This window comes from Dromiciops gliroides, chromosome 4 (genome assembly GCF_019393635.1).
Source record: "Dromiciops gliroides isolate mDroGli1 chromosome 4, mDroGli1.pri, whole genome shotgun sequence".
Classification (NCBI taxonomy): domain Eukaryota; kingdom Metazoa; phylum Chordata; class Mammalia; order Microbiotheria; family Microbiotheriidae; genus Dromiciops; species Dromiciops gliroides.
In genome coordinates this window covers 66973176-66993051 of record NC_057864.1, presented here as the reverse complement: position 1 = coordinate 66993051, position 19876 = coordinate 66973176, and the positions used below count along the sequence as shown (strand labels likewise).

Here is a 19876-nt window from a genome sequence, read left to right as displayed (position 1 = left end):
ATGTATTATGTTTAAATATGTAGTCTATATATGACATAAGCAAAACAATAAGCATTTATTAAGAACCAAATACTGTTAGGCAGATGGTATAATAGAAATAGACCTGGCACAAGAGTCAGAGGACCTGAGTTTAAATCCTGCCGTTGATAGGTATTCCCTGTGTGACTCTGGGCAAGGGACTCCTTGGGCTTCTGTTCCATCATCTGTAAAATGTGAAAGTTGGATTAGCTCTTCTTCAGCTCTGGGTCTATGGTCCTATGCGCAGGTCACTCTGCATGATTATTTAAGACTATTCTGAATAATCTTAGCAGGAGCCCAAGGCAAACTGTCCTAACTAGACCATCCATCTTCCCACCCTTGCTGTAATCACAGTGAACAGAAAAAGGGTGGGCCTTCCTCAGCAGGCAATAGTTGTTAGCCCCAATATTGGGGAATTTCCTCATGTCCACCCACCACCACCACCACCAAGCCAGACACTGCTCTTCAGGATGAATAAAAATGATCGACTTCCTGGATTCCTCATTGCTTCTTCTCACATTGTCAACAGTCTAGGAAAAACATCTGTTAAAGCAATGCAAAGATTCCTATAGGAACAATGAAGTCCTCTCCCAACAGGATTCTACAGGATTTGCTAGACCTCTCCTTACACTAGGCTCCCTTCCTGCTACAAGCCTATCCATAGTTCATACAATTCCTCTTCTCATCCCCAACTCCTTTGGAAATGAATGGAGAGGAGAAAGGAACAAAGACTTAGCTTCCTGGGTTAAGACATGGTTCCTAGTTGTACCTTTAAACCCAGTGACACAGAGAGCATAGATTTAGAGCTGAAAGAGACTGTGGCGGTGAGTGAGTCTAAGAACTCATACCCAGTGAGCCATGGAAGAATGTTAGAAATCTAGGCCCTTTGCCAACTGGAAATATTTCCATCCTAGGAATGGCTTAAAGTAAAGGGGGCAGAGGAAATCTCTGGCCAGTCAAAAACATGGTGTCTATTTGTACACTTTTAAAAGTTGACATAAAGTTTCCAATGTTCAGTGGATTTCATCAAGGTAAGTGCAATTTGTCTAATGGTTCACAATACAACTCCTCCGCAACATCATCTTTCATGGTTCTTGCCTATTGCCTCCCATGAATCCTAAACAGATTCTCTACTGTGTTATTTAAAATATTGTGGGACTAGACTAGGATTTTCTAAAATAGTGCCACTTATAAATTAAAGGCTATTGCATCAGTTTGGGCAGTAAGCACTTATTATTAATTAAGATCACATATTACCAAAGTATTGACCTTGTGTCTGACTGACATCCCCACTAGGTACAGGCCTTAACAGGCCTGAACAGTTATATACCCAGCACATTTTCCCAAGCTCAAGAGGAAAGGCCGTGAGGCTAGTTCAAGAGTGTCTCCAATGCAAGAGAGCAAGGATCCTGCGGTCCAGCTCCCTTCCTCCTTTGATAGAGGTGGCTCTTACATATTGCTCAAAGCTAACTGGCTAAAATCATTCAGTTCCATTGGTTGATATGACCTGAGGGTGGCCCATATTAAAATGAGCTGTACCCTGCATGATGACTTATGGGTCTAGTGAAAGACAGACCCCCTGAGGACAAAGACACACTCAAATAGGTATGCTTTTAACCTCTCCTTCACTGACCTAGACACAGGGGAGTCTTATCTCTAATGCACCTTTAGACTGGCTCTGAAAGAGACGAGGCAGAGTTACTGAACTAAACCTTGGAGTGGGAGAGGGAGGGGAAGATTCCCTCCAAAAACCCATTATTAAAAATTATTTTCTCACATTACCTAACACTGCAGAGCTTTTAACTTTTGGGGTGTCAGGGACCTCTTTGGCAGTCTGGCAAGGTCTACAGACCTCTTCCCAGAATATTTTTTAAATAATTGGAGAAAATTGAATTTTTCAGTTAGAAGTTAGTGAAAATAATTAATAATCAATACTAATAATAATAAATGAAATTAAAATGTATTTCTTCCCTTTCCTGTTCATGAAACATCCTAAAATCTATTCAAAGATACCTAGTCTATGGAAGCCATGTTATTAATCCTGCTTTTGGCCTTTTATAATTCTGTGGGGATCACCTCATCACTCTGATGGGCATACCCATCTGTTTAAACCATCAAGACTTATATAAATGTGAACCAGCCTCATCATCATCACTGCCACCGCCGCCATCATCGTGACTATTAATTATGAAGAACAGGTGCCCCTAAAACAGATGTTTGATGATAACCAATCAAAAATGGCCATTAGCACTGACTCTCCTCACCATGGTTCAGGTATTCCTAGTCTGGGGGCTCACGGTTCGCTTTTTTGATATATAAAGTCTATCACTTTAAATTGGTTGACAATGGGTCCCTCCCCAGGATATTTATCACATTTTGTCTCAGGGATGTGACTCAGATATTTACACAAATTTGTATGGATAGTGAGACAAGTATTTCATCTCTAAAATTTTAGTTTGGGGTGCTCTGTTTTTGTTTGGTGAGGAAATTATGTCTACCAATGCAAAGCTTCCTGGGACAATGAGAAGTTAAGTGACTTTCCAGCTAATATGTCAGAGGCAGATACTTGAACTCAGATGTTCCAGGCTACCAGGCCTGCTTTCTATCCACCACAACAGTGCTGTCAAACTCAAACAGAAATGGGGGAAGGGGTGCTAAACCTTACATAAAGATCCCTGAGGGGCCACATATTGACTTAGAAAACCCCAAATGAACATAGCCTATATTTTGTCATATTTTAAAATTTTAATCCATAGATGCAGCCTGGAATGTCTGACACCTGTGAGGGTATACCATGCTGCTTCTAACTAACTCTAGCTTCTCTGTAATTACCAGCCTTAATTTCACCTGGGTCTCACTTGAAGTAGCCAATGATACAAAGTTCATGTGTAAAAATCTCTTAAGATTTTCTGAGTGTTTGGACAACCTACAATTCTAGGTGAATCTGGGGTATGAGAATGGTAGGCAAGCTCTGGACACTCAGGTAGGAAATAGAGAAAGACTAGACATAGATGTTGGTCCCAAAAAGCATGGATTGATTCAAATTAATTTAATTCAGCAAATATTTATAAAGTGTGCTGTGTGCTGTGCTAGAAACTAGAAATGCAAAGATAGAAGAGGTTATGGCCCCCACCCTTAAGGAATTGACAGTCTGGTAGGAGGAATAAGACCAAATACACAACTGACTGTAATAGAATATAAATAAGAAAATGTAGCTAAAAACTTCCTAACAGTTGGAGCTGTCCAAAATCAGAGAGAGCTTTCTCAGGAGATAATAATAATGATGGTGATGATAGCTACTAGAGAGGCAGTGTGGGGTAAGGGGGAAAGATTTGGATTTGGAGTCAGAGGATTCATGTTCCAATCCCAGTTCAGCCGCCCTGTGTAACCTTGGGCAAATCACTGTCTGAGCCTCATTCTCCTCATCTAGAAAACATGAGGTTGGACTAGATGGTACCTTGGGTCCCTTTCAGCTCAATAATCTATGAACCAATGTGGGGTTGGGGAGGGGGGGGTGTTTGTTTTTGTTTTTGTTGAGCAATGAGGGTTAAGTGACTTGCCTAGAGTCACACAGCTAGTAAGTGTCAAGTGTCTGATGTCAGATTTGAACTCAGGTCCTCCTGAATCCAGGGCTGGTGCTTTGAACTAATGTTTTTATGGTGCTTTTCAGTTTGCAAAATGCTTCACATATGTAATCTTATTTGAGGTAGTGACTTCCCCATCATTATAGGTCTTCTAGGCGGAGGCTGGATTATCATTTATCAGAAATGTTGGCATCCTCTTCGGTTGTGGGTTAGAACTCTGAGTTCTCTTCAAATTCTGGAATTCTGGGAAATGTGCAAGAGAGCTCCAAAGAGGGTAGCTAGGTGGTGCAGTGGATAAAGCACTGGATTCAGGAGGACCTGAGTTCAAATCCAGCCTCAGACACTTGACACTTGCTAGCTGTGTGACCCTGGGCAAGCCACTTAACCCTCATTGCCCCACAAAAATAAAAAAAGAAAAGAAACAAGAAAAAAAGAGAGCGCTCCAAAGAGAAGAGTATGAGATACTCCAAAAGGGGGAGGTGATCTCTAGCTTGGTGGTGGGGTGGAGGGGAAGGAAGAAAGGAGAAGGGAGAAGGGAGAGGAGAGGGCTGGGTGAGGAAAGATTTCGTGAAATAGCACCCTGAACTGAGTCTTGAAAGAAGAAAAAGATTTGAAAAAGCAGAGATGGAGGGTACCCTCCTGGCATGTATAGCATGTTATATTGAGATGGGCAGATGAGAACATTGTGTTCCAATGGCGGGCACTGTGGAGCATTTAGCGCCTAGACATTGAAGAAGCTAACACCATCCACTGTGTCCCAGTCCACTGCCAGCTGTCCTGACTTTTGTCTTGCTGCTGAACTTTGAGGACGCTGGAAGAGAGTGAGGCTGAAGACTTTGTGCAACTCTGCCTCACAAATCCAATTTTTGTGCAAGTCGAGACTCTACCCCGTGATGTCATTGGTCTTTTTCAAAACCAACAGCATAGCATATTAAGGCAAGGTAGGACATTGCACAACTTACTTTAGCCTTTGCCGAAGTGTTTGATAGAGCAAGGCTCCCCCACTGAGGACTGGGGCTAATCAGAAGCCTATCATAGGGTGAGCAAAATCCATCTGCTCAATAAGAGAAGCACCAGCTTCTCCCAAGTTGCCTTCTGTGTCCAGGGAAAGGATGTCCAGCAGCATGGAGAGCCTCCTGAGTACACAGAATAGGCAATCTCATTTGCAGTTGGATCTGAGGGGTACTGGGAAAGGTCACTTGACCTCCAATGTTTCCTGACCCCATCTACCAAGCAGGCTATCTGCACTTCTGCCCGGCAAGGTTGATCCCTTTGAGTTGAAAGCCTAGCTTTCTCCAGACATTACTTTTTGAACACATTAAAATGCAAACGTACCAGGAAGAGTAAATTGAATCACTAACACCTTTAGTAGGAGTGGGTTGAGTAGATTGCTTTCCTTCCTAACAAGTTAAAACTTAGTTTAACTATTTCACAAGCACCTCTCTTATCTTTCCCACTTGATCATAAACTGGAGGGTGAGTTGCCTTGTATTCTTTTTGTATTCCCCTCCAATATTTAGGACTAACTATGTGTTTATATATTGAACATCTGCTCAATAAATGCTAGCTGATTGGCTCAAGTAATGAACCAGAAAAAGAATGAATCCATCAACCAAGAGGAAGGAGTGTGACAGAATGAGAGGATCAGAAGATTACAGTGGAAAGAGCATCAGATTCGGAGTCAAGAAATCTGGTTATTCTGACTCTAATTAGCTATGTGACTCTAGGTGAGTCTCTATCTCTCCAGACAATGCTCTCATCTGTAAAATGGGATGAAGAGTGGTCCAGATTGTCTTAACAGTCTCTTCTAGGTCTAATATTCTTTGGCTCTCTGGACAAGGGCATGGGACTGAATGGGCACAAGACAGGCCAGAGGGTATGAAAGAAAAGCTTCCCTTGCTTTATGGTTGTGCCTAGGACTGTGGAGTCAGAAGACATGGATTCAAATGCTGGTTCTCTTAAGTCTGTAGCTGTGGCAAATCCCTCAAGATGCCATGGATGTCACTCAGTCTCTTCATTTGTAAAACAAAGGGGCTGGACTAGGTGATCTCTAATGCCCCTTTCAGCCCTGAACTTGGGATCTGTACTTAACCAAATCCTGCAAGGTGAAGGTCTACTGTTCTTCACCCTCCCCTCCCCCTACCTTACCCTTTACCCCTATCATCTGACAGTCCCTTTTCTCTTTCAGCCATGGACAATCCCACAGATCTGGTGGCCACCAACATCACCCCAACAGAAGCCCTGCTACAGTGGAAGTCACCTGTGGGTGAAGTGGAGAATTATGTCCTTGTACTAACACACTTCACAGGTAGGCTTCTCCAAACTTGGATGAGTGGGTGGGTGTGCACTAGGATTGGGTTAGGGGAATGGGGAAGGATATGGGATAATGATCCTGCTTAGAGATGAAGCCACAAGGCACTGGTGATAAATCTAAGAACAAGAGGAGGAAAAAGTCTTTCTCTACCACCACCACCCTCTAAAACATGGTAAAACGTAACAAAAGGCAACCAAGCCATAAAAGTGACCCGTCAGTCTGTCAGCAAGCAGTCTCTAAGCACTGACTTGGTGCCAGGCACCGTGCTCACATGGAAAGGCAAAAAGATAGTTCCCTGCTCTCAAAGAGTTCATACTCTAATGGGGGAGATAACGTGCAAAAAGCAATATATATAAAAGATATAAACAGTGTGAATGGAAGTTAATCTCAGGAGGAAGGGCTGGCAAAGGCCACAGATAACACTTGACCTAAAGTCAAAGGACCTGAATTCAAATCCTCCTTCTATCACTTACTACCTGTGTGACCTGCCGCAAGTCATTGAACCAGGCTGGGTCTCAGTTTCTTCATCTAGAATGAAGAAGGTTGGACTAGACAATCTCTAAGCTTATGGCTTCTGATCTAGCAATATTGCCTTGGTTTCAAGTGGGCCTTTCCTAAGCCAGGATTCCTTATTCAGTTCAAATCCATATGCACCTAATTTCAGTTGCCGGGGAAACAATCCTAGTGGATGGAATCATTGAAGAGTACCAGCTTGTGGACCTGCTTCCTAATACTCACTACACCATCACTATGTATGCCACCAATGGACCTCTCACCAGCAGCACCATCAACACCAACTTTACTACCCGTAAGTAACCAATTACTGACCTAATTTTCCAAAGGGTGAATCTCTGTGTTGGAGATGATAGATTCCAATATGTTAGCCTAGATAAAGGCCTTCAGTCCATACAACTTAGAGTAGTATTATGAAGAAAAAAATCTGAGGAAGTTGGGTGGCATCATGGATAGAACACTAGACTTAGAGTCAGGAAGGCCTGAGTTCAAATCCTACCTAAAACACTTACGAGCTGTATGAATAAATGACTGACAATGAAAAGAAGCATTTATTAAGTGTTTATTATTGTATATACAAAGCATTGAACATTTTCTAGGAATATAAAAAGGCAAGGCATTACCTGCTCTTGAGGAGTTCCCATTTTAATGGGGAAATAAATAACACATGTCAAATGGAACAATCTCATGATTTGTAGGGCCTAGCAGCAGCAAAGGAGGTGGTAATGAAATGCCTCTTCTGTAATGTCATTTTCAGCGAGAAAATCCTATCCATTTCTGATGTTTTGCCATTTGACAGTGACAAGAACTTCAGTGGCAAAAATTTTCTTTGCTGGGTTGTTGTTGTTCATCCTTCATTTTCGAAGAGGACCAGTGACATCGCAGGCCGATGTCTTGACTTGTCCAGTGAATCAGATTTAAGTGTGGCAGGGTTGCACAAAGTTGTCAACCTTACTTTCTGGGTTGTTGATTTCTGTGGCTGCAGCAGCTGTAGCAAAGGTTGTCAGACTGCATCTCACGAACTATACCTGGGCAAGTCATTTAAATTCTTTCAGCCTCAGTTTTATTATCTGCAAAAGGGGATAATAATAGCACCCATTTCACAGACTTGTGAAGATCAGAATGAGATAACATGCAAAACTTTTATCAAATCTGAAAGTATTATAGAAATGCTACTTATCATTAGTGGTATTTTTTAATGAGCTGTTGTAGAGACAAAGGAAGACCCTTTATTTAGAATCCAAATATCCAGGGAAAGATATTGGATATCTTGGTTCTAAGATTTAAAAAAATAATAAATTTGAGAACTGAGCATAATTGGCTTTGTCCATCTATCCATCCATCCATTCATCCATCCGATGACTTTTTATTAGATACCTGTGATGTGAGTCCCTTGAATTTAGTTACCATGTGAATTTTGTTTTTATACAGCATTGTGCTAGCAACAAGAGAGATCTGAAAGTAATTAAGACACAAATTCCAGCTCCAACAGAGCTAACAGCTTTTGTCTTTGCATTCCCAAAGCCTAATACAGTTCCTGTCACACAGTAGGTACCAAATAAGTGCTTGTTGAGTTGGCTTGGATCAAATCGTATCTAGCAGTGAGGCCATAACACACAAATATCACATACCATACAATAAATGTCATAAATAGCGAGAAGTGACTCTAAGCAGTGTTTCAGCCCCATAAAAAAGATGAAGCATTTACTGAGTACCATTTGGTAAAGATAGTGTTCCAGCTTCAAGTCTCTGATGTGTTCCTTGGCTTTTGATTTAGTACAAGTCTCGCAGACTGGAGGCACTAGGGTCAGGTGCTAGGGGACTTTCTCTAACAGTGGAATGATGAGGCACTGAAGGATAGAAACTAGTCCAATAATCTACTGGGTAACAACAAAGAGACTGCAAACTGCCACTTCTATACCTGTATGAGTCATAGGGGCCATTGAGAACGAGCTTCAATTCTTAGCAAACCAAAAGGAAAAATCTATTTTAGCTGCTTCCTCTCATGCCATGACCTATGCAGCAGGGTCTGATAGAAAGGGTCAGGCTGGGAATCCAGAAGAACCAGATGGATGTCGGATGTCTGGACAGGAAGGTATCACATCCAGAAGGTCAGTTTGTTAAGGGGATGGATGGTGTGAGTGTACCAGAAAATTCAGGTGAAGCATCAGACCAGAGATCAGAGGATCTACACAGGCAAAGGTCAGCAGGTGCCAGGGCTCCCATAAGGGCCCACAGCAACACCAAAACAATGGTTTTGTGTATCTCCACCTGCTCCTTGGAACCTGTGCCCCACCGATATGGTTACCCCACAATTTCCAGTTTGACCCATCATAGCACCCTGAAGTTTCTATCAAAGCACAACTTGAACCAAGTTCTCCCCCTTCCCCAGAAATATTCTTCTTTTTCTGAGACTCCATTAATTATTCTCAATAACCTATGCAGCTTGACCCCACTCTTTTCTAAGTTCACAGCTACTGCAATAGTTTCACAGTTGGTCTCCCTGCCTCAAGTCTCTCCCTAATCTTATCCATCCTCCCCACATTTGCTAAAGTGATTTTCCTTAACCATAAGTCCAAACTTAAAACTATATTTCTCAATAAAGTCCAGTGACTTCCTATTGCCTCTAGGATTTTCATTATTTCCAAGATAAAATAAAAACTCTTCTTTGGGACATTTAAAAGTTTTCACAACCTAATCCCAAACTACCTTTCCAGCCTCATCATATATAACTGGAGAAGAATAGAGTGTGGCAATTTGAACCAGGAAGGTCTGAGCTCAAATGCTACTTCAGACAGTCACTAGCTGCATAAGCTGGGCGAGTCTTTTAACTTCCCTGCACCTCAGTTTTCTCCAATGTAAAGAGTAAAGGTTAGACACAATGGTCTCTAAGGTGCCTTCCGGCTCTAAATCTATGATTCTAGGATCCTCCTCACACTCTCTGGTCCAACCAAACTTTGCCATTTAATTATTCCCACATTCCATCTCCCATCTTTGTCCGTCCTAAGACCTAGAACAGATTTCCTCCTTGGCACCATCTCTTAGAATCTCTCACTTCTTTCAAGGGCCACATTTTCCTGTTCAGTCCCCAGTTCTTAATGTCCTTCCTCCCAAAACTACCTAGTATTTACTTTGTGTGTATTTTATGTACATACATATTGTCTCCCCAGATAGAATTTAAGCTTCTTAAGAGCAAAGCTGTTTTATTTTTGTCATTGTACCCACAGTTCCTAGCATAGTGCCTAGACTATAATAGGTACTTAATAAGAATTTGTTGATTTGGGGCAGCTAGATGGTGCAGTAGATAGAGCACCGGCCCTGGATTCAGGAAGACCTGAGTTCAAATCCGGCCTCAAATACTTAACACTTACTAGCTGTGTGACCCTGGGCAAGTCACTTAACCCCAATTGCCTCACAAAAAAAAAAAAAAGAATTTGTTGATTGATTGATTGATTGATTGATTTATTGATTGAAGTGGGCAGACCAAAGCTCAAGAAAGGGGGGAACAGGATCTAAGAACTCTAAGCCTAAGATCCCAAGTAATAACAAGACCTTGGGAACCCAGAAACTAACTGGTTAACAATCTCTCCTTGCATCAAATAGAAGTGTCTGTGAGAAAAATGCCTTATAAACTATACAACTATTTATCAATGCCAAGTATTATTATGATCATGGAAGGAGTGAGAAGGGACAAACCAATACACAGAGAGATAGTTATAAGGATAGAGGACTGGCAAGAACAAAATTAACAAGTCAACAAGCATATATTAAGTGCTTACTATATGCTAGAAAGATAGTCCCTAGCCTCAACAAGCTTACACTCTTTAAAATATATATATATATATATATATATATATATATAATTTTTTGTCACATTTGAGTTTCAAGCTGTTTTTTCCTCCCTCTCTCCCAACCCTGCTCTAGAGAAAGCTAACATTTGTATAGTTTCATATATATATATATATATATGAAACTATACAAGATAGATATATACACATGTATGTGTGTATATATGCACATATATGTGTATATATGTGCACATAAATGTGTGTATATGCATGTATGTGTATGTATATGTGCGCATGTATGTGTATGTATGTGTGTAGACATATGAAACTCTACAATATATAGTTTCAAATATCAGTTCTTTCTCTGCAGGTGGATAGCATCTCCCTTCATTGGTCCCTTGTAGTTGATTTGAATCATCTAATGGGAGAACAATACACAAAAAAGAGATAATCAGGAAAGGAGTGGGATGGAGAGAATGTATCAGAATAGTATTATGGTAAAGAAGGCCCAGAGATGAGGAAAGAGGGCCAGAATAGGACTGAAGACATGACTAGCCTGGGCACTTTCCTTAAAATGAAAGGCCTTGACATGGGTTTGCTAGAACAAGCTTATATTGGCTTGGGAGAGTCAGTTGTTAAATTTTCAGTGTGCACATTTACACCTTCAAAATCAACAGATACTACAAACCAAGGCTTGACTTTGGTTTTGTTCATTGCATAGACTTAAGAATGATGGAGAAGATATGAACACTTAGAATTAAGCTCAAAAGTGCATCATGTGTAATTTTTTTCAGAGAGCCAGTTGTTAAGCATTTATCAGCAAACTGTTGCATTTATATTTTGAAGTAGCAGTTCCTTATAGATAGGCACTTTCCTTACCCATTAAAGAGCAGGTCAGAGAATGAACAAGACTCAGCCTGCAAGTGCAAGCCAATTAGATAAATGGACACGATGAGGAGTATGAGGGCACATGACATAGTTGCTCCTGAGAGTCTCTCTTTTCTTTACAGTTCTGGATCCCCCAACAAACCTGACTGCCAGTGAGGTCACCAGACAGAGTGCCCTGATTTCCTGGCAGCCTCCCATGGCAGACATTGAGAACTACATCTTGACATATAAATCCAGTGACGGAAGCCGAAAGGTGAGTTGTAGATAAAAGGGAAATCTGGGTCAAATCTACTGATCACTCAGAGGTGAAGGGTCAAAACAATTAGGGGAGAATGCATCCTGGAGGGAAAGGACTAGGCCTCCTGCCATTTTTTATCAGTATGGTTGAGCCAAGGTGAGCTACATGACACATATAAAAAGATCATGGGATTGAGAGCTTTAGAGGACATCAAGGATCCTCTCTCTGGTCAAACCCATTTATTTTACATATGGGGAGACTCCTGAGTTTTCTAATTATTGTCACAAAGACTGTGTCCACACAGGACACAACAAAGAGGAGATTTGGCAAATTTGGGGTAAATATCTTCAATGTAGATGATTCTAGATAATTCAGATCCTCAAATAGAAAACTTGAGAATGGGTAGAGTCATCCCAAAGAGACCAAAGGAATTCATAGATAGTCCTCCTTAGCATGAGTTCCTCCTCATGGTCTAAATGATTCAGTAGGTAATGAAAAAATTAAATTTCGTTTGTTCTTAAATATACCCCAGATAGAAGGGGGAGGGAAGTTCTAAGAGCAATATATCTGAACCCACCTCCCCCAGACTGAACAGAGCTGCATTCCCCTGTCTTTTATGATGCCAGCCTCCCCACAGATCTGTGAACCATGATTCCATTTTCTCCTTTTCTTTTGATGTAATGCACAGGAGTTGATCGTGGATGCAGAAGATACTTGGATCCGCCTAGAGGGACTCTCAGAGAACTCTGAATATACAGTGCTCTTGCAGTCAGCCCAGGATGCAGTTCACAGTGTGATCACCTCCACTAGCTTCACCACAGGTGAGGAAGTGATTGGGGCTTTCACACATTCACTCCCCCATACATACCCATACATAACAACATGGTCCCTCATCATCTCTGTTGAGTCCTGGCCCTCAGTGGAACCCCTGAAGGAAATTTGGTTGCTTCTGCCTGCCAAAGAGGTAATTTCTTCCATTTCTGCATTCCCTCCTCCAGGAGCTCTTGCCTACAGACGTACTCACTTTAACTAAAGACGTGGTAAGCTGCAGAGGACTTCCTCTGTGGCTGCCAACTCCAGGGAAGCACACCAAGTGAAGCCAATTTCCTCTTCCAATTTAATCTAAAAGTGTTATTCCACCAAAGAATATCCTCTTCACCTTGGTCCACACATCCTTGCCTTCATGGACTTTTTCATCTATTGTTCTCTCCATTTCAGGGAGCACACAAAGCTGAAACATGACCTATAAATTAATGGATGAATGGGTGAATGAATGAATAATAATAACTAGCTAACATTTATATAGTTTTAAAATTTGCAAAGTACCTTACAAATACTATCTCATTTTAACCTCACAAACATCCTGGGAGGTAGGTGCTACTATTATTCACATTTTTACAAATGAGTAAACTGAGGCAAACAGAAGTTAAGTGACTTACATAGGGTAACACAGCTAGTGAGTGGTTGAGACAGGATTGGAACTCAGGTTCTCTATCCAATAAACCAGCTAACTCCCTTACAAAGAATATAATAAATAATAGCAAACCAATTTATTAAGCACCTTCTATGTACTGAATGTTGTGCTGAGTTCTGGTAATAAAAATGCAAAAGGCAAAACATCCTCTGCCTCCAAAAAGTTTACTTTCTGCCAAGGGAGCACAACACAGAGCTGAGGGAATGTTAGCCTGAAAGAAGTCTTTTGGTCTAGGAAGTCATGGGCATAGTGAGGTGGGCCATACTCAGGGTATGTAAGTGCAAGTTCCTACCGAAAAGTTGACAATTAGCTCAGTGTGATCATTTTCCACTTTGAAAATCAGCAAATGCTACAAATCAAGGCATGATTTATTGTTTTCTTGATGATCCAGACTTAAGAAAGCCATGGAGGGACAGCTAGGTGGCACAGTGGATAAAGCACCAGCCCTGGATTCAGGAGGACCTGAGTTCAAGTCCGGCCTCAGACACTTGACACTTACTAGCTGTGTGACCCTGGGCAAGTAACTTAACCCTCATTGCCCTGCAAAAAAGAAAAGAAAAGAAAGCCATGGAGAAAATATTAATAACGCAGATTAAACTCACAAGTATGTAACATATACTTTTTTTTGAGAGCTGGTTATGAAACTTTTACCAGCACACCGGTGGCCATGGGACAACTGATTGGCATATCCTTTCCAGGAATGATGAAGTTGACTTGGTTGTTCTATTCAGAGTTAGAGATGGAAAACAGGGGAAGGAAAGGAAAAGTTAAGTATGCCCCAGCAGCATGGCATGTAGATGGCCAGCAGCATTCTGGGGTCTGAGTTAATCTAGAAGAGAAGGTCCTGTCCTGGTTTCCAGGATATAGATTATCATGACCATGTCCAGATCTGAGTACTGTCCCTGCTACTTAGGATTCATGTATGTGCAAATGCACATGTATTACTGTGCACCCATGATGCATATCTAGATTCATATGTGCATGTGTACGTGTACCTGCATTCACACCATAATTCTTGTTGGACTTGTTTCTGTCCTTAAGTCCTCATCTTCATGTTGTTAGAAAGAGGTGGGTAAAAGCCCCCATGTACATATATATCTGGTTTATCAGACTTGGCCTAGATCAAGAGTTAGGTCATGAAGTAGAGATTAGAATTCAGAGCAGCACTTTTACCAAGTAACCAGTAAGTGCGCTGACCCTCTTTTAGGTGCTGAAACCTAAAAGAGCTCAGCCCTCACATTCTTTCAAATAGTTTTAAAAAGCAAAACCTTAAGAATCCATATCCTGCCTGAGTTCTAGGTCCAAGATCTTTCCTGCATTGCCCCACTACAAGGAAAGAATCCTTCACAGTCCTCTTTTCAAGTCACTTTTGGAGAGTCCCAGCCAGAGATCTAGGGATGATGAAAAGTAAATTGGAAACAAAGACTGGAGGCAGAGCAACCCTTTAAAGGTTATTAAAAAGTAAAAGTGAAAAGCAGTAAGTGCTGGGATCTGGGTGGAAGTAATGGAAATAAATGTAAAGAAGGGAGGAGAAACAAGAGATATCATAGAGGTAGGATCAATTAACTGCACTTAGCTGCTACTGATTGTTGTTTGTCCTCCATTGTCAAAGAGGACCATGATTTGTACCAAATTGGATTTAAATGAGGGAGGCCTGTGCAAGGTCACCAAACCTCACTCCCTCCTCCAAAGCCATCTAAGTCCAATGGCAAGGCATCCATCAGGATGATTGGAGATGGCCCCAGATGTTTTAAGGCAATTAGCATTAAGTGACTTGCCCAGGGTCACACAGCTAGTAAGTGTCTGAAGTGAGATCTTAACTAAGGTCCTCTTGACTCAAGGACCAGTGTTCTATCCACTGTGCCACTTAGCTGCCCTGGCTACTGATTAACCATGATGTAAGAGAGATGAGTCAAAGATGACTTTAGCATGGGTTCTCTTCATTCACATGGCTTCCACCCTCATTCTGGCCCTTATCATCTCTTTCCTTGACAATTCTTATTCAGTTGTGTGTCCCCATTTGGGATTTTCTTGACCAAGGGACTGGAGCGGTTTGCCATTTTCTTCTCCAGTTCATTTTACAGATAAAGAAACTTGGGCAAACAGGAGGAAGTGACTTATCCAGGGTCACATAGCTAGTAAGTGTCTAGGGCCAAATTTGAACTCAGGAAGAAGAATCTTCCTTACTCCAAGACTAGCACTCTGTTCACTGTACCACTAACTGCCCAAGAAAATTGTAATAGCCAACTAACTGAACTTCCTGCCTCCTCCTCTCCCCATCCTATCCTCCCCCCTGCATAGCTGCCAAAATAGTTTTCCTACACCATGAGTCTTACCATGTCACTCTCTGCCCCTGCCTCTTCAACAAACTCTAGTGGTTCCCTATTATCTCTGGGATCAAATCTTTTCTTCCCTTCCTTTTTCTTCTTTTCCCTTCCTTCCCCTTCCCTTCTCATCCCTTGTCTTCCTTTCCCTCCTCTTTGCATTGAAAATCTTCATAATATAACCCCAGTCTCCATTTCCAGTCTTATTCCACGTCATTTCCCTTCAGATACTGTACTGTCTAGTCAAAGTGATCTCCCATTGCACACCCTTTTCTCTCTCCATTATCTTTGCCCTGGTTCTCCCCCATGCTGGAACTCCCTCCTCATCTCTACCTCTGAGAGTCTCCAGTGACTTTCAAGGTTCAGCTCAAACACCACTTTCAACATGAAGCCTTCCCTGACCCTCACTCATAGTTTCTATTTCTTCTCTACCACCACCCCCAAAATTACCTTTTAATCATTCTGTATCTATTCAGTGCATACCTCAATGTGTTCGTGTTGTTTCCTTATTAGCATGTCAGCTCCATGAGATCTGGGACTTGTATCCCCAAGGACTAACATGGTACCAGCTCTATCGTACAGAAGGTGCCTAATAAATGCTTGTTGATTAATTGATTGGTTTAGGGGGCTTAGAGGGGCTTTGAAGTCTCTTCCAGCTCTGAGATTTTGAAATTCTGTGACTTGGATTTTTTAATGAGTCAAGTGATTCAAGACTTAAAGAGAATTATTTCCCTTAAAAAAAAAAAAAGACATAGATGGCAAGTTCTTGAAAGGAACTCCTTATTTGCATATTTATTAGACACAAACTTATAATTTCATCCCCAAAATGCAGAAATTTCCTTGCTAGCTCTATGCGGTATGAGCCTTTAATTCATGTCTTGGTAATGCTACAGCTAGTTGTCATAGGCATTATGATAATATCACAGAATGTTTCTGTCTTTCGGTGACATCTTGCATCCAGAGACAGTCTTTGACCTGCCAACTAAAAACAGGCAGGAACCATTTAGCTGCTTCTTCTGGGGTGAAGCCTAGGCCCTCACCACGTGGATACACATTAATATCTGAGGTAGGGCTGTAACTAGGCTGGGGTGATTAGAATTTTGTCCCAGAGCACTGAAATCTTAGGAGTGTTGATATCATTTAAAGTCTTTGAGCTACAAAAACACAACTGAACTTAATACCCAGAAGCAGGTTTACTCCTTTAGGAGTCCCATCCCAGCTAAGCCCCTCCCCACCCCAGAAGTTGCATCTTAGTATCTTAGGGTCACCACAGCCCCATCACCACTCAGCAGAGTGCACATTTCCTACTTCCTGCCCTTGGTACAAAAAAAAAAATTCTATCGTGTTTGTCATTTACACCATAGCGTGAATGAGTTTTAGCTATTTTTCAGAGATCAGGTTTTGATAGAGGTCAAAGAAGGAGACTTTAAAAGCACCAAGTCCCTGAAGCAAGTCTGGGGAAAACATCAAGAAGGGAAAAAGACAAAAAAGGGCAAAGACCGAGAAGTTATCGCCTTCTTTCAGCCCCTAGCCTAGGACCAGCATTGGACACATGATGATCTTTTGTTGACTTGGAACTATGAATTTGGGTGGTAAAGAAGGTCAAATTTCTGAGTGGTGGGTAATGAAGCTGCTGAATATTGGTTGATTTTAATGGCCATCACCTGCATATCCTAACGCCTCCTAAAAAAAAAAAAAAAACCACTGATGCAGAAAAAAAAGAGTCTAAAATTGGACCCCAGGAGGGAGAAGGATCCATCACCTGACAGGTCCCCCTCTCATTCCCAGCAGGAAAAAAAAAAATAAAAGATGAGACAATTGTTTTAAGCACACTCTTTGTGGCTAGTTTAAGAAATCTGGGTTTTTCTCCAAGAAAAAAGAAAGGAAAAAAAAAGATATCACAAAAAACTTCTTTTGATGGAGATGTCTTCCCTCTTTGTGTTCCTGCCACACAATGTACAACCATTTCGTTCCTTCCATCATGTTAATAGCTGCCTGTCCTGTTGTCTCTGGTGTTTGCACAAGACTCAGGGGGGAATTATATACAAGTAGTATGGAAGGGGGAAAAAAATATAGATACATTATTTATAATTTACTGTCGCCTGAAATTTCATCCAAGGTCTACTTGTCTTTTAAAGACATGAATATAAATGAGGAAACAAATATTCCCCACAGAGCAACAGGGCTTGGTGAAATGATCATCTTCAAGGCAGTTCCTTTTGTCTGATTTAATGGTATAAGAAGCAAACAAGGCTTTCGCTAAAACCTGTCTTCAGAGACCTGGGGTGAAGATTAAAATGGGTTATCTTGACCTTGGGGTTAAATGAAGACATTCAGTTGTTGATGTGCCCAGAGATGGGCAAGGATCTCTCTTGCTGCCTTCAGGTAGGGGCCCCTCCAGTCCTACAGCCACTTGGTGCATGCAACAGTGTTCCTGTTACCAATGCACTGTCATAATGCCCAGGAGGCCCACTTTAGCTACCAAGGGTTTCTGTTTTTAAAGCTATGAACAATTAGGAAGGTAGCAAGCTCTGACTCTTGGCTGGATAATATCTTGAAAATTCATGTAGTGAGCAGAAATATCCTAGTCAGGAAAACTGGGTGTGGAGAGTGACCCCTCAGGGGAGATGATCATGCATTCAACATTATTATCTCTCTGCTCGAAGGGAGAGAAAAAATGAGTTTTTGTTTAAAAGGCAAACAGAAGAGAAAGCATGAGTGGGAGGTGAGTAGGTAGAGGGGTCATGGTTTCCTTTCTGGATAGCTTAATCAGACTTCATCCAGATTAAGCACTTTTCCCCCTCAGCACCCTCAGAGTAGAGGGAGACCTCTCTCTCCCTGTTTTCTCCTTAGGGTGAGATCTATGGCTAATAAAATTGAAGCCACTTTTATAGTCTGCTCCTCACACATATAAAATATACAGACAGAGAGATGGCCAATATTGAGAATAGTAATTGTGTCAATAGACAAAATCCACCAAAAAGTGAATGACACTCAGATACGGTGCCACCATATTTGTCTGGCATCACTAGGGATTGAGCCACTTGAGAGAAAATTCTGGATACTCAAAGCTTCCCTCTCCTTTGTTTATCAAAACTTTTTAAAATTTGAACTTTATTCTATAAAGATTGGTTGAGGACACTGGGGCATCTTTGAGTTTGGAGAAGGAAAGATGAGGGGGAGGGTCAGTACATGGTAGTTGTCTGAATATGTGAAAGGCTGTCCTATGGAAGAGGGTCTGAGGCTATGCCTCTTGGCCCCAGAGAGCAAGACAAGGAGGTATGAGTGGAAGCTGAAAAGAAAGTTTAATGTCAGGAAAACTTTCCTAGGCAGTAGAGCTGCCCAAAATTGGAATGAGCTGCCTGGGAATAGAAAGGTTCAGTTCTCTATAACTGGAATTGTTCCCAGAAAGGTCAGATGGGCACTTATCTAGGATGGTTATGTAGGTTGTGTATTAGTTAGACCAAATTATCCTGAGATGCTTTAACATTCTGAGATATTTTATTCTGTAGAGACAATTAGGTGATATAGTCAAAGACTGGAGTTAAATTTGAGTTCAAATCTAATTTCAGATGCTTATTAGCTGTATGAACCTGGGCATGTCACTTAATTTTTGTCTGCCTCGGTTTCCTCAACTATAAAATGGGGATCAGGGTTGTTGTGAGAATCCAATAAGCTAACAGTGCCTGACACATAGGAGGCACTCGATGAATGTTTATATCTTTCCTTCCTTTCTCTTACCTATGGCCAAACCCAGTGTTCTTCCAGTTTCCCCCTGCTGCCTCTCTTAATTCCTCTGTAAGACCCCAGGAAGTTTCAAAGACAACATTAGCACAGTGGATAGAGCACTGGATCTGGAGTCCAGGTGATCCGAGTTCAAATCCAGCCTCACACCTTTACTAGCCGTGTGATGCTAGGCAAGGCACCTAACTTCTGACTACCTCAATTTCCTCAACCATAAAATGGTCATCATAATAGCATCTACTTCTCAGGGTGTTGTGAGAATTAAATGAAATATTCTTTGAGAAGCACCCCGCAAACCTAGCACTATATAAATGCTATTATTATTATTAATTACATTATTAATTACATTGCATTAGTAAGCACTGTATAAATGTTGGCTTTAATGAATTACATTACTTATTAACTACATTGCATTATCAAGCACTATATAAATACTAGCTATCATTATTTTTAATTACATTACTCCTGTGATCTTGGTTAAAATAATAGTAAGGAAGCTAGCATTTATAGATCACTTTAAATTTATAAAGCACTTTCCATATATCTCATCTGATCTTTACAAACAACCCCATTTAAATAGTAGACGATATTCTTATACCTATTGTAAAGATGAGAAAATTGAGACTCAGAAGTTAAATGACTTTTTCAGGGTAATAAAGCTAGTAATACCTGAGACAGTATCTGAAGCTAGATGTTCCTGACTACAAGTCTAGAACTCTATCTAACATATATACCATTGTGTCTCCTGTGAGATAAATCAACAAGTGAGGGCATTCACCACTTCTGTATGTATTGATGGGGAGGTAGTACCATTAAACAGCTGATTGACTGAAGATCATAAGTGGAGTAGGGGGCCAAGCTGGGAACAGGGCTAGTTTCTCCCCTCCTTTGTCCTCTGCTCTAATTCACTGCTGCCCTTAGAACACCCCCCAGATGTTCTATACAAATCCATTTCTGAGAAGTTCTTCCAGTGAATGCACCAACACTATCAA

At 41.2% G+C, this 19876-nt stretch overlaps 1 protein-coding gene across 5 annotated transcripts in view; it reads left to right on the top strand.

Annotated features, from left to right (window-relative positions):
- TNR (tenascin R) overlaps positions 1–19876 on the top strand; it is a 708132-nt gene that overhangs the window by 656782 nt on the left and 31474 nt on the right. For all 5 annotated transcript variants that reach the window (XM_043964080.1, XM_043964082.1, XM_043964083.1 and 2 more), the window contains 4 exons: positions 5790–5909; positions 6580–6723; positions 11227–11357; positions 12031–12163. In XM_043964080.1, coding sequence (XP_043820015.1) covers positions 5790–5909; positions 6580–6723; positions 11227–11357; positions 12031–12163 — 528 coding nt within the window. The remainder of the gene's footprint in view (positions 1–5789; positions 5910–6579; positions 6724–11226; positions 11358–12030; positions 12164–19876) is intronic.